We start from the raw sequence: 16,622 nt of genomic DNA on the forward strand, positions 1-16,622 counted from the left end.
CCTCCTGGGACAGTCATCTCATGTGCGCCCTGAAAGACCAATGTGTTGGTGAGATGCTCAGTGCCTGGGAACGAGGAGCAATAAATTTTGGTCAGTGAAACCTTCAATGCAGCTGTGGCTTACCTCTTTCTAACAAGAATAAGCAAATGAGCTGACCCTTACAAAGCTCTAGGCAGGACATAGCCCTTTAACACATAACCTTCTCTTATGGTGGGAGGACCCACCATTGTGACAAAGATATGGAACACAGGTACTGATACAGCATATTTGAATTGGGTGTGTTTCATATGATGACTTGAGGGCAGACCTGCATCTTCCACATGACCCACCCTCCATTTTAAATGACAGTGAGATGAGTGTTGTTCATGTTGTAGGGTTTTGTGTGTTGTCAGAGCTCCTTGCCAAAATACTGGGTGTGAGATTTTAGTGTATTACTTAGTGGCTTGATCACCCATCATTTATAAGCAAGCACTCAGCCACAGTAATCTGGCATCTTTACTGGTATTTTATAATTGATTTTATCTACAGAAATTTGGCTGTGTTTTATCTGCATTTTATGGATGGTCTTTTATGCTTTTCCCAATAACAGCCCTGAATTTTAAATTCTTGTTTGTTGATGCTGTTTAGCTTTAGAATTTATTATAGATGTTAACCAACCTTGTCTCTATTTCATACATGAGCACTCATAAGCTCATCATTTGGTGCTGTAAAACATCACCTTCTTTATTATCAAACATTGATATCTACAAATGAGTCTACTTGCCAAACTTTTTAAATGCACTTTGTACTTTGAAATATGCTCACTATTTTTATATACTTGAATTTAGCATATTTCATGACAGTACTCACTTTTCCATGGATGTTTATAAGATGATATTTGACTTTGTGTTGGCTTCAGTCGTCTAGTGGAAGTATGATTCCATAATGCTGTTTCATCGGCTGCATAAATGTCCTAGTTCAATGCGTTTGCCTCATTTTTGGTGCTTCAAATACCATTTTTCTGAATGTGCTTCCTTCTTGATGTTTATATAAAAAAATAGTAGAATAACTCATTTTTGCTGGTCACTTGCAAATTATTATAACCGGGACCTGTACATTGTTCCACTGTCACACACCGAGTGTTCACTGCCGACTGACTATGGTCAAAGACGACTCCAGCATCAAAGACATTTCACACAACACACAAGCTTCCACTTGTAACCAGTCTCTCTGATATTATTCGTCACATCTACTAATATTAATCAATATGCTGTCACTCTAACATAAAAGCAAATTAGCATAAAATAAGGCAAATTACAATTCACAAAAAATATTCTGACAAAAATATAAGAAAACATTTACAACCTCCCTCATTAGATTTCGTATTGACAAATCCGGTATAAAATAACATCTCCCAGATCCATTACAACTTCCAGAAACACAATGCACAATTCTGTTGCTTATGATAAGTGTCCTAATGTCTCATTGCACACTCCAGTGGCATAAGGCCACTTCCTGACTGCAAAGGTCATCTAGTCTCAGACCTATTGAGCATTTCTGGGATGCTGTAGAGTAAGATTGTTATGCCTTGAACCCTTTGATTATTGTGGCTGTCCCAGCATCGTGCAGAGCCACTGCCACACTGCATTTCCTCCACCTAGATCAGAGACAGCCAAGAATTCAGTTCATGAGCCATGCCCTGGCACGAGTGCCATAGCACGCAGCCTGGATTCATGTTTTCTCCACTGCCACACTTTTTGAGCATGAGGAGGGGCAAACTGTGAACGTGCCACATTTAAGTAGGAGTGCACACTGAATTCAACTTTGTTTTATATTTCACATTTTTCAGCAACATAGATCACAAACAAAATGAGTTTTCCGTTTTCTTTAATTATTTTTGGTGAGCTGAAGACACGATGTTTATATGGTACAAACTATTGGCATATGGACAGAAACAGTCAATTTTACAGATTTTTATACCCAGGTTGCCACATAATTGTGACTTATTTAGTTTGATAATTCAAGAAAAGGTCTTTGACATGCACATGTTGACCAAGATATATCACTTTTGTAACCTCATTACGGGAATGTGGAAACTGTACCCGAGGAAAACAATGAAGACATCCCACACAGTTTTCACGCAATTGTCTTTAAAACAGGATTTACTCTGCTGAGCAATCAGTTTCATTTGGACATGCACAGGGGCACTTTCAACTGTAGTTGCAAATGGTCTCAAAAACACCTTGAAAACAGATGTAAGACTGGCAGTGTCCTCAAAATGCTTAGAAAACTATCCATGTTATTCATTCAAGGTCATAATGAATAATTCAAACTTCACATTTGCTGTAACATCAGGGATCTTACGGAACTGGGCTCTATTAATCAGAGTTTGTCCCTTCTACAATGCGATTTTCTTTTTAAATGCATCCCCATCGAATTAGAAATAAGTTGTTTCTCTCTTTGCAATGCATTACTGTGGGCAGTGTTTAGTCAACTCCACATAAAATGCAAGTCTGCAATCAATTCCAGATGTTATAATTTTCATTCCTGGGCTCCTTTTCCCTTTATAAATTCAACAATAGCAGATTTTAAAGTGGAAACAAAAATCATTCCATGCATTCTCCTTGACTTGACCAATGTACTTCTCAGTTATGTATAAAGTGTCCACATTCTTCATTTAGTTCCATCAAAAACTTGCAACTAACTAGGTGTGACTTAAGAAGTTTTACTATTTGTACCACCAATTTCTTCATGTGCTCTATGCCTGCAAATTTAGCGCAAAATGCTTCTGGATGTACAGAACAATGAATTCTCTAAGTAATTTTTTGCTCTTTCATTGTGATCTAAATCTTTAAATTCTTTCTGCATGGTATTGTAACATCATTTCATAGCAAATTAATTTGCAATAACTGTCAATTATGTGACTGTATAACAGATGTTGAGATTCTCATCTCTCTCTTCTGTCATTCACATTCAGTTTTAAAGGCTTGTGACAATAGATCACTGTATGTATGGCATCCATCCATTTTCAAAAGGTCATGGAGTAGCATACTTGGTACAGTGTCTGCAATGTCTACTGTGGCTGGAAAGTCCCACTCAAGAGTGGCAGTCCTTACTGCAGTCTGGGCACGTGAAACATCAGGGACTTCAATCAGAAGCCACCCTCCTTTTTGTGTCTTGGACTCTTCCTAATTTGTTTTTGTGTGTATTCTTCCCCTGCAAGCTTGACCATTTTGCACAGTTAGTTGCCACTTGACACAGTCATCAACAGTACTTTTGCAGCAGGTTGGATTAATACTGGCCTTGGTCATCTCTCTCTTGCAGACATCCTTGAAGTGAGGGTGTGGTATCCTACAGGCTTCACACCCTCCTGAAGTTCTTTGTACAGTATATATATATATATATATATATATATATATATATATATATATATATATATATATATATAGGGTCCATGTGCCTGATATGTCCCAGCCACCTTAGATGCCAGCAGCTCAAGAGTGCATGATCAGTTGTGCTAGTGAATTATAAGACTTTGGTGTTGGGTACTCTACCTCTCACAGAGATCTGAAGATTGTTGCAGAGAAAGCAGACATGAAAGCTGTTGATTTGAGGTTCCTGCTTAGCAAGAGTTGTGTGTATTTGACAGCTGTAGAGAAGTATGGTGATAATATGAGCATTGTATACTAATTTATTTTTTATTGTGAGTAGTCCATTGTCCCATACCCTGCTTTTTTTTATTTTTATTTTTTTTTTTAAATCTGGCCATGGGAGATGCTTTTGCTACTCTGTTAGTAATCTCAGTGTCCATGGACAAGTTGCTACATACTGTAGATGCCAAGTAGATAAAGTCATCAACTACCTGGAGAGAACTTCTGTCAGTGCTGATGGATGGGAGGCGGATGGTGCCCTGTGCCATGATCTTATTCTTTTGGATGCTGTTGGTAAGACCAGATTTTTCACATCCATGTGGTAAGTTGTAAATCAGATACTGCAGCTCATCTTCTGTGTTTGGTACCAGAGCTGTATCTTCTGCATATAACTACTCAGTTTGCACCAGGAGAAGATACAGTGGCTGTATTTACTTTGGTCTTGGTCTTGAGGTGAGTGTAGTTACCAGGTAATACACAAAACTGATCCAATTAAAACAACCTCTGAACAATAATGGAAATAAACCTGTTGTGACTTTACATGTAACAAGACAAAAGAATCATACAGAAGGTGCTACATTAGTGATACACAGAACAATTAATGTGAGCAGTACAAACTAAAAGAACATGGTGAGAGTGAGTCAGCATTGCACCACGCATATACATGTGCGAGTCACCGGTAGATGGTGCAGTGGAGACCGTGCCGTGTGCACACTTCCAAAAGGCAGCCTTTAGAGGCTAGCCTGTGCTGATGCTGATGGCAGTTGATTTAAGTACACACACAAGGTGACACTAAACTCAGCACCCTCTCACTCACATGCACTACAGCACACCTCTCCCTTGTGTGAAGAAGGCACCCAGGAAATGGAAGAGACACAAGTAGCCCAATGAGAGACACAGTCATCAGATCCAGAGTGGCAGCAGCCAGTGCCAATGGAAGGGGCAGGACTATGTGCAAAGCAGGCACTGGAGTGTAAGGCTGAGACATGTGAAGACACAGGCATGCCCAAGGACAGTGGGCCATGTGGTGCCAATGACAGCAGCATGGAGGAGGATGCAACTGCCATATATGAACTGCCATCAGCAGGCAGGTTCCAGTGCAGAGGAGACAGGGCTTGAGCCACTGGTGGTGATGTCTGAGGCGATGATGGTGAGGGGGCCAGTGAAGGAGGCCTGACTGGAACAGAAGGCTGCGGCAATGAACCCGAGGCCAGAGACAGGCCAGTGCCCAGTGCCAGGCAGTCAATGGATCAGGGGTGCCTACACAGCAGGTGACAACTGACTCGAGGTGGAGGGTGGTGGGGCAGGCTGTGGTGATGGGGTCATATCCACAAACCAGTACACTCCAGCAGCAAACAGGGGTACAACTGATCAAAGTGGCTCACCACCAGCCTATTATCCATATGGACATCATGAGGATAGCATCCCTGGCAGTGAAGAACAGTGGCTGATATCCAATTGGGTCATCAACCAAACCCTCGTGCCCACATCGGCAATCCCAACATGAAATGGCTGGACAAACCTGACCACAGCAGGTGTGGCACAGGCCACAGAATGTAGAGGAGTATGTGGGCTGCCAGTGATGAAACACCTCAGCTGCGCTCTGGTCACCTGTATCCATGAGGTGATAGGTGCTCAGAAAGTGGAGAAGGGCATCATCCTGCAAAAAATCCACGACAAACTTTTTCATATGGGACTTGAATGTATGCATTAGTTGTTCCTCCTTACCATTTGATTAAGGGCGGAATGGCAAAGCCATAACGTGAGGAATGCCATGATGGAAACAAAGCAATTTAAAGGTGTGAGAAACTAACTGGGGCTCATTATCTAAAACTAAAGTACAAGACAATAAAAAACACCCACAAAAGCGTAATGAACTGTGCTGCCAGTCAATGTCAAGACCCACCAAAGAATGCAAGGAGACCAAGAAAATGTATGCACAACCAATAGGAATTCAGGAAGGGACCTACAAAATCTACATGAGTGCATTCCCATGGCTGGTGTGGAGTAGGCCACCCTAGGAGGTGCCTGTTGTCAGGCACACTGCTCACAAGCTGTGACAAAATGACAATTTCATCACCAATCCCTGGCCAAAAAAACATGTCTTGTAGCTAAAAGTTTGGTGTGTGAAAGTCCCTCATGGCCCTGGTGGAGAAGGCTTAGAACCTCACTCTGTAATGCGGCAACAATGACTACTCTGGGAGAGAGATCTTCCACGGACAATAGCAAAACACTGTCAGAAAAAAAGAGGTGATATCATAAGGAAAAAGTGTTGCACTAGGGGTCCAAAGCCCAACCTGTTGGTTTATCTGGCCAGCCCTGTTGAACAAACCAAACCATGTGGTGTAGAATTGTGTAAGTGGCAATGGCAGCTGTGCAAGCTGTGCAAGTTCATAATTGGAAAACTCTAGATCCGAGCATGCAATTAAATATCAAGAGGGAAGCAAAGCAATTCCTCATGATCAACATCAGGGTCAGGACTCACAGGAATGCAGGACAAGGCATCTGCATTGACATGTTTATATATAGGTCAAAAATGGATTTCATAGTTTTAGGAAGACAAGAACAGTGCCCAGTGTTGTAGGCAGTGTGTTGCGTTGTCAGGCAAGGAAGTGCCAGGGTTAAACAAGGAAACCAAGGGTTTATGTTCAGTAATAAGGTGAAACTTAGAGCCATACAAAAAAAATATGAAATTTCAAAAGAGCATAGGCTATGGCAAGAGCCTCTTTTTCCACCTGAGAGTAATGCTGTTGGGCCAGAGTGAGAGATTTAGAGACAAAACCAACAGGTGGTTCAGAGCCATCCTCATATCAGTGCTCTAGGATGTCACCAAGGCTGTACTGTGAGGTGTCAGTTGTCAAAAATATGTGCTGGTCCGGGGAGAACTAAACAAGATGCTGAGAGTAGTTTGGATTTCAACATAAAAAAAAAACATTTGTAATCCACGCTCCAGCAAAAAGGTACAGTCTTGTGTAACAAGACATGCAATGGGTGGGCCAATGTGGCCATCCCTGGCTGGAATTAATGGTAATAGCTTATCTTCCCTAGGAAGGCCTGAAGCTCCTTCATGGGCGAGGGGCAAGGCATAGACATAGCTGTGGAGATGTGGTCTGGCAGAGCTCAAACCCCATCTCTCATTATCTAGAACCCCAAATAAATAATACAAGGTTGAAAGAACTGAGATTTTGCTAGGTTACACCATAAGCCTGCAGATTGTAACACAGAAAACAAAGTGCACACATTTTTCGAGTGATCGACTGTGGGGGAGCCCATGACAACATCATTCAATAACTAATGCAACCAGGGACAGGCACAGTCAAATGCTCTAAAAATCACTGGAAAGTTGCAGGGGAAGATGCAAATATTGTCAGAGACCAAAAGGATTATTCAAAACCATAACTTGCCACAACTCTTCATGTGCAGGAACCTACAAATACGCTTCAGGAAAATCAATTTAAAAAAATACACGCCACCCAATATTTTTGGCAACAGTGCCTCCTGGCATGAGAGAGGATATGTATCCTTGATCAACTGTGCATTGACAGTAGTACTGAAGTTTCCCCAACAGCTTCCAGACTGCAACTAGCAGAGACAACCATTCAATCTACATCTACATCTACATCTATACTCCGCGAGCCACCTTACGGTGTGTGGCGGAGGGTACTTATTGTACCACTATCTGATCCCCCCTTCCCTGTTCCATTCACGAATTGTGCGTGGGAAGAACGACTGCTTGTACGTCTCCGTATTTGCTCTAATTTCTCGGATCTTTTCGTTGTGATCATTACGCGAGATATATGTGGGCGGTAGTAATATGTTGCCCATCTCTTCCCGGAATGTGCTCTCTCGTAATTTCGATAATAAACCTCTCCGTATTGCGTAACGCCTTTCTTGAAGTGTCTGCCACTGGAGCTTGTTCAGCATCTCCGTAATGCTCTCGCGCTGACTAAATGTCCCCATGACGAATCGCGCTGCTTTTCGCTGGATCATGTCTATCTCTTCTATTAATCCAACCTGGTAAGGGTCCCATACTGATGAGCAATACTCAACCCGTAACAGGTTGCACCACCCCTACAGATTGAAGTCTGTCCAATTCTGTTTTCACCTGATCTTTCAGGGCGACAGGAATAGCACATTCATGACAAAAACAAGGCTGAGCCATGGATTTCACAGAAATATGAGGAGAAAAATTTGTGCCACCCCCATAACTTCCAAAAACAAGTCTGAAAACTCCTCAGACAGTATTTCCAATTGAGGATATGGTACCTGGTCAGACATAAGGTGAACTGCATCAATGATAGAAAATCCAAATGCCTGAAATGTGTCTATGCCAAAAAGTTCTCAACACCAGCATCAGCAGCCACAAAAGACATAATGGAAAGAGCCACTGACTTGTAAGAGGCAGATGCCATAAATTGTCCCGACAGCATAATGTTCCGTTTGTTATAAATTCCAGTTGACTCTTGTAATGGCACTGAGCCTAAACTCACATAGGTTTGAGAATTCAATAATGTCACTGCAGCACCTGTGTTGAACTGTAACTGGAACACTTGGTGAAAACACTTAATTCAATAAACAGCCTGGGAGAAGTCACAAGCACTGGAGTCACACAGTTTACGTTTATACCCATATTCTGAGCAACCTTTGGCAAACAACACATGGAGACTATGTGGCCTTTCTTCTGGTAAGAATTACAAGTAGCCTGGCACTTAGGGCATACTGAATGTTCATGCTGGAGAAAACAGAAAGGACAAGACGGAAACAGAAAATGCTGACGCTGGTACTGTGGCAGTCGCGGTTGTGTTGTCTGGCCTTGGTCTGCTTGGCACTGCGCCTTCATGTTCGCTGTCCCTATTTTAAACACTATTAACTCACCAACATATGGTATTGCTAAGCATTTATCACAGATGCTAAAATCCTTGGTGGGTTACGGTCCACACCATGTGAAAAACTCAGCTGAGTTTGTGAAAGTACTACAGGGAATGCGGCTGGAAAATGAAGACCTACTAGTCAGCTTCGATGTGACATCCTTATTCACACAAGTACCAATAGAAGACTCCCTGGCTTTACTCAAAGAACACTTTGAGGAGGATATCATCAAGCTCTTTTGCCATGTTCTAACCACCACCTATTTCAAGTGTGGTGGGAAGTTCTACGAACAGATAGATGGTGTAGCTATGGGCTCCCCCCTAGCACCAGGTATAGCCGACCTATACATGGAGCACTTCGAAAAGCTAGCATTGGAAACTGCTAAACACAAGCCAAAAGCCTTCTACAGGTACGATGATGATACCTTTGTAGTTTGGCCACATGGCAGGGACAAACAACACCTCAACAACATACTTCAAAATATCAAATTTACCATGGAGATAGAAGATAACAGAAGCTTACCCTTTCTGGATATCCTGATCACAAGAAACATGGACGGCATGCTGGGACACGCAGTGTATAGAAAGAAAACACACACAGACCTCTATCTTAACTCCAACAGCTGCCACCACCCTGCACAATGCAATGCTGTACTCAACACCTTAGTGCGCAGGGCCAGGTCCATCTGTGATAAGGAAAGTTTGCCAGGAGAATTACAACACCTAAAGGACACCTTCAAGACAAATGGATACAGTGAGACACAAATAAGGAAAGCTCTGAAGACTGACCACAAGAAGAGAAAAGAGACACTGGATGAAGACTAAGCAATGGGCTGTGCGTTCTTGCCATACGCGGGTCCTCTGACATCCAAGATCGTGAGAATTCTCAAGAAACAAAGTGAAGACCATTTTCTGCACAGCAGGAAAAATCAAAGACTTCTTGGTTCAACCAAAGATCCACTAGGACTGACGGCACCAGGTGTGTACATGATCGGATGTGAATGTGGGATGCAATATATAGGACAGTGCCGCAGTGAACACATTAGGCATGTATGCTTGGGTCAGACCAACAAATCTGCTGTGGCGGGACTTAGTATTGACGAGAAGCACACCTTCGATTTCAAGGACACAAAGAAAATATGCAGTACAAATGGATTTTGGGACTCAGTAATCAAAGAGTCCATAGAAATACGATTACACAACAACCTAATCAACCGCGACAGTGGCTACCATCTCAGCACAGCCTGGGAGCCTGCAATCAGGAAAATCAGAGAAGAATGTTCCATTCCACCAAGGGCCGCAGACGGAGCTGACAGACAGACGCTGGGACTCTAACCCCGCGCGCGCGTCCCCCCCCCCCCCCCTCACCACCGGCCAATCCAGTCGCATTGGGCAATTCCACGGGCACCTGATTGGCCAGCTGCGGGAAGCAGAGAGCGGTCCAGCAGAAATATAAGCCCACGACCGACGATATCCCAACACTTCGCCTGATGATGATGGAGACGCATTCTATCGAAACATTGCTACGAGACGATGCTACTCTACTGACAAGCTGTGAAGACTTCATTTATTCTCTGTCATATTTTCAATGCTTCCCTTCAGAAAGTTGTTGTTCCCAGTAGACTTAAGAATGCCATTGTGAAGCCCCTGTACAAAAAGGGCAATAAAACTGAATTAACTATCAATCTATCTCTTTGCTGAGAGCTTTCTCTAAAATTCTAGAAAAACTAATACATGTAAGAATTACTGATCATCTAATGAAGAATGGAGCTCTCAGCAAGAGCCAATTTGGATTTCAAAAGGGCCGTTCAACAGAAGATGCAACATATGCACTTGCAAATTAAATCCTAGAAACCCTTAATGAGAAAATGCTAGCACTTGGTGTCATCTGTGATTTGTCTAGAGCATTTGACTGTGTTGATCACCAGATTCTCTTGCAAAAAGCAAAATTAGTAGGAATAAATGGTGTTGCAGGCAATTGGCTACAGCCGTATCTCCAAGACGGAAAACAAAAATTTGTCTTGAATAGCTCAGGTGAAGTATGTGATGCTTCCTCACATTCTGAATGGAGTTCCATTACATGTGGAGTGCCTCAGAGCTCATTTCTTGGGCCACTATTATTGCTGATTTTTATAAATGATCTACCATCATGTACAAGCCTGCTGCGTAAATTTACATTATTTTCCTATGATACCACAATTTTTATGAGCAGTAGAACAGATAGTAATCTTGAGGAAGTCATTAATCACATACTCTCAGATGTGGTTAATTAGTTCAAGGTGAATGGTCTCATTAAATTCCAAAAAGACCAGCTTTATTCAGTTCCATACAAAAACAGAAAAAGAGAGAGAGGTAAGTGTGACATGTGGTAATCAGCCATTAGAAAGAATGGAAACAAAAAAATTTCTTGGAGAGCTCATTGACAAGAAAATGAAATGCTCTTTGCATATTATAGATCTCTGTAACACGATTAGCTCTGCTACGTATGCTTTATGGGTTGTCACTACATGTGTTGAACCTAACACTGCAAAAGTGGCATACTATGGCTATTTTCATGCAATCATTGAATACGGCAATATTTTTTGGGGCAACCAGTCAGTAACAAGGAAAGTGTTCATTGCTCAGAAGTGAGCTTTAACAGTTATATGTGGATTGCACCCAAGAGACTCATGTAGAAATAGCTTTCGAAAACTTAAAATATACACAAGTACATGCCACTATATTTTTTTCTCTCTTGTGTTTTGTCTGTAAAAATATAGAGATATTTCAACCAAACAGTAATTACCATGAGCATAACACACAGAGGAAGAATGACATACACAGCTAACACATAAATTTGAGCTTGGCACAAAATATTTCTGCTAGAAAAATCTGTTTACAGTCTAGATGAATTTTTAAGTAAATAAATTGTAAAATTTTAATAATGCCACTAAGAATGTTATTTAACTTTAGCTCTGTATCCGTTTGTGCTTGGTATCTGTTTTCTCCATGGTGCTTTAATGATTCTAAGAAAATATGAATAGTCTTTTTCTGTATTCCTGCTCAGATTTTCATATTGTATTTGTAAAAAACTTACTCATTCCATGTCCTAGTGAACCCAACACAGTTGGAAATAAAACCATCAAATCAACATCTGGGCTGTTTATTGATCATCGGCTTATCATTACACCTAGGTAGACCTTACATTTAGAAAAGCCATGACTTAAGTTGTGGCCATAATACATCACTTCAGCAACATCTATACAATGATGGGTGCACTAAATAAACTTCCGTCACTGTTCTACAAGAAAGGTCATTGAATGATATATTCACTTTACTAAACTACAAATTTTTACTTAGTTGGTTGTCTTGTAGGTGGTCTCATTGTCTTCTTCTTACTATGTCCCTGGTAGTACAAAGAAAGTAAACTGTTTCCATGATTGTGAATGTTCACTGAGCCACTAACTATGACATGAAATAAAATGTTTCCAGTTTTAATTCTTTGTATTTTAAATTTTTCAAATATCTACATTCATTTGCTCCCTTGAGCTACAAGTTCCAACTACACATGTCTGCTTTCTACAGTATTACAAGTATAACATCACTATCACACAAAACTTCTCACCAAGTCCCAACAAGAAGAAGGACAAAGATAACATTGAAGGCAAAGAGGTTTAAATTATTTACACCTTTGTCAAAGACATTGTTTCATATTTAGCAAAACAGTTAAAATAAATTTACAGATTTTTCAAGTTAAAATGTCAAAATTATCCTAATCATTTAGAATATAAATGGTTATGCATGAAGTAATGAATTTTAGTTTACATAGTTTTATAAAAACGTTTCTACTTACAAGTGAAATTATTGATAACCTTTGGTATTGAAGGATTCAAAACATGTATCAGGCTTCATTACATCACACACTCCACACCTGTGTAGTAAAAGTCTTGTTTCCTGAAGTTCACAATGTTACATTTCACTAGATTAAGAGCCACCTACCAGTATTTACACCTTGTAGGAATTTGGTGAAGATCTGGTTGGATATTTCCACAATTTTTGTCAAATAACATTTCTTCGTTGATAACTCCATCTGTGCAAAGTCTGATATTTTAACAGATTCTCTCCCCTAAATCTTTAAGGAATAACATGGACAGTAATCATAATGGGACATACTAGATAGTATTTCTGTGTCTGAATGACTAATCTAACACTACATCCTCTGTTCTCAGAAAGAAATTTCATTGTGCAGCAGATTATATACTGATTTGAAATGACCTGGCTTATTAAAATTGTCTACAAGTCTGGGTCTTTAAACTGGAACCTTGGCTTTTTGCAATCAAATGCTATACCAACTGAATTATCCAGGCACCATTCACAACCCATCCCCACAGCTTTCCTTCGATCAGTATCTCTCTCATACCTTCTAGACTTCACAGAAGTGTTCCTACTTATCTTGCACAACCTAGCATGAAGTCCACAATAAACTTGGAAACCAGTTTCCTCTTTCACAGTCACAGTGGTGTCATGAATTAAATTGTTCTAGAAAATTCAAGAACATGGGAACCACTTTGTTACCTCTAATATTCCCAACAACTTTAGAGATTATCATGTCTGAAGAGTCCACGTTGTGTAATCATGCTGCATTGTATGGAGAAGGTGGTTTTGTCTTAGATAGGTCATTGTATTTTAACTCAGAATGAGTTCTCTCTGCTGTGCTGCAGATTACAGGGAGTGACATAGAAATGTATTTATTTGCTTATTTAGACTGACCATATTAGGGCCTTAAGGCCCTCTTTTACATTTGACGAGGAACAACACATACAGATATATTACCAAAACATTCATCAAAATGATAATCTTAGAGATGATAAAAAGCTAATAATAGTAATAGTAATAATAATAATAATAATAATAATAATAATAATAATAAATAATAACAGTTCACATTAATTAAAGTAAGGATAAATGGCAATAATAACAGTAGTAATAAAACAAAGTGCATTAAAAATAATATAGACTAGTTTAGAACAACTTAAATCATGTTTAGTACTGTCTAGTACCATATATGAGTTCTAAAACTTTTTTGTAGGTATACCAGGTGATCAAAAAGTCAGTATAAATTTGAAAACTTAATAAACCATGGAATAATGTAGATAGAGAGGTAAAAATGGACACACATGCTTGGAATGACATGGGGTTTTATTAGAACCACCCTATATTGCTAGACGCGTGAAAGATCTCTTGCACACGTCCTTTGGTGATGGTAGTGTGCTCAGCCGCCACTTTTGTCATGCTTGGCCTCCCAGGTCCCCAGACCTCTTTCCGTGTGATTATTGGCTTTGGGGTTACCTGAAGTCGCAAGTGTATCATGATCGACTGACATCTCTAGGGATGCTGAAAGACAACATCCAACGCCAATGCCTCACCATAACTCCGGACATGCTTTACAGTGCTGTTCACAACTTTATTCCGTGACTACAGCTATTGTTGAGGAATGATGGTGGACATATTGAGCATTTCCTGTAAAGAACATCTTTGCTTTGTCTTAATTTGTTATGCTAATTATTGCTATTGTGATCAGATGAAGCGCCATCTGTCCAACATTTTTTGAACGTTTGTATTTTTTTGGTTCTAATAAAACCCCATGTCATTCCAAGCATGTGTGTCAATTTGTACCTCTCTATCTACATTATTCCGTGATTTATTCAGTTTTCAAATTTATACTGACTTTTTGATCACCCGGTGTGTGGCCTGTGCTCTCTTCCAATTGCTGAGACCATTTGTCTACTCAAAATTTACTCACTAAATTATTGTTAAGAATGGAAATAACTCACTTGCAAATTATATTTGCTGTGTAACAAATATGCTGTTGACGTAAGATATCATGCTGATTTTTGCAATTAACACATGCTTTTTGGCTCTGTTAGTTGTGATATCCAAGCCACTCATCTTTATAATTGTCAACAATTGAAAGTTTAGACCTTCCTTGATTTTCCTGTGTTTAAAGAAAATTTTCAAATGAATTTTGACAGAGTTATTAGAACAATTTTTGTGTAAACTCTACAACCCTCACAATAACAGGTATGTTATTTTTCACCTTTGTAACTAATTGCAATTAATTCACTCATGATAAAATCTGGCACTGTTACTTCTGTGTCATCACCAATTTCATCAATTTATTTACCTTTATTGGATGCAAATACATCTTAATTGCTTGCTATTTCATACTTTTTTCATTTTCGCCACACAATGGTGGACGTCAAATTGAATAGATTGTCTATCATTTTTCAGACACTTACATTATTATTTCTTGCTGCTAGTTAATACTATTTTATGGTTGTGAGGAAGAAATTAGTGCTGTACTAAAGCAAATTATACATTTATCTTTGTCACAGTAAAGTATTCAGTTTTTAAGTAGTTTTTACACTAAGACTCGATATTCAGGCACTGAATTTTTACAGTTTTTGTGTGATATTACTACTCTGTTTGTTCACTGATCATAAGTTCTCTTTATGCAGTCAGTGGGTAATTTAAAATATTGTTTATTTATATCATAAAATCAGTATAGGAGGACATAATAACATAACTTATTTTATTTTCAGAAGTAGATGAAAGTTATCTGATGTCTGCTCTAAATGAAGAAGTCATTGGGCAGATTGCTGATGGGGATATGTCTTTAGATGACTCAGCACAAACCTATGAGTTTGGCAAAACAGAAAAGGTAAAATTACAATATCTGTCACAAAGGTGTGCAAAAATGGCACACTTTCAATCCATATCTTCAAAAATATTGTTATTTAGCCAGACTTAACTATAGTCTAATACAAGTTGACTCCCTAATAGTATTTTTGATTGATAATAAACATAAATTGATGATGAAATGTGAAATTCATAACACTACAAATAAATCTAGTTTCCATAAATGCTTTGCATCTCTGTCTAATGTTCATAATGAAGTTTATATATTCTGTTGCTAATGTCTATAACAGATGGCCAGAAATCAGTCAGAAAATTAGAAATACCCAAACATTCCAAACCAAAGTAACAGAGAACCACATTAACTACACCTATCATTCATCAGAATATTTAAACTCAAGAATGTAAATTCCTGTTAGCTGTTCTGTTTATATCAGACATGGTTTAATTTATCCTATCTGACAGTTTCTCTGAAATCAGTAAAGTAACATAAATGCTTACTATCAAATAATATATAAAAAAAAGCCCTTTGGTGTAACAAGAAGAGCAAGCTTTCATCAATTTAGTTGCTTTGCTTATGATATGCACACATATAATGTAATCTAGAAGTAATTGCCATAATTATCAAAAGTAGATTAGTGATTATTATAACTGGCTGTTGGTATACACTGCAGAAAAAGTCTACTGTGACTTCTTTTACCTGTTAATGTGTAATTTGATTATACCACATCCCTGAAGTCTCTCCTTCTTAATGCTATATGCAGAAACATGATGTATGAATGAAAACCAAGTAATTAGCACTACACACAGTGCATGTACTGTACACACTACTCGCATGCTCATTTGCTAGACATCAAGACCAGAACAATAACTCTGCTTTTCAGTTATAACCCTTTGTGACTCAGTGTAGTGAATACCTCATAACTTGTATTTTTAAGCCGAGTGCAATGCTTATCGGTGTCACCTTTAATAGCTGAGTGGGCAGCAGGTCTGACTGCAATGATGCCAACTGAGGAGCTAATCGAATGAGAAGTACCAGCTCCAAGGTCTGGAAAGTTGACAGTAGCTGGGAGAGCCATTTGCTGACTCCATGCCCCTCCATACCACACCTGCATGATGCCATATGGCAGAGTATTACATGGTCCCTGGTCAGCATCGTGTGATCCTCTGGGCTTAAGGCTGAGTGACCTTAACTTTTTGCAGGGTTAAGCAATGTCACCTGTAATTTTGACACTCTGCAAGAAGTTCTTGGTACCAGGAACAGTTTGAACTGTAACCTTAACCACACTGTTGAGTGTGACATCAGGAGAGAAGGAAATTAAATCCCAGATCATGGATCTAAATGAGTGCTGCACTGAACAACATTCTGCCCTTTAGAAACACATAAGGTAATAGTTCTAACAACATACAAGCCACAACAGGAAATATGTTAAACATCATGAGACAGAGA

General features: G+C 39.5%; 1 protein-coding gene across 1 annotated transcript in view; it reads left to right on the plus strand.

Moving 5' to 3' along the window:
- LOC126249375 (protein tyrosine phosphatase domain-containing protein 1-like) overlaps positions 1-16,622 on the plus strand; it is a 396,740-nt gene that overhangs the window by 255,048 nt on the left and 125,070 nt on the right. The window contains exon 9 of the mRNA XM_049951029.1: positions 15,079-15,197. Coding sequence (XP_049806986.1) covers positions 15,079-15,197 — 119 coding nt within the window. The remainder of the gene's footprint in view (positions 1-15,078; positions 15,198-16,622) is intronic.

Source organism: Schistocerca nitens, chromosome 3 (genome assembly GCF_023898315.1).
Source record: "Schistocerca nitens isolate TAMUIC-IGC-003100 chromosome 3, iqSchNite1.1, whole genome shotgun sequence".
NCBI classification, from domain to species: Eukaryota; Metazoa; Arthropoda; class Insecta; order Orthoptera; family Acrididae; genus Schistocerca; species Schistocerca nitens.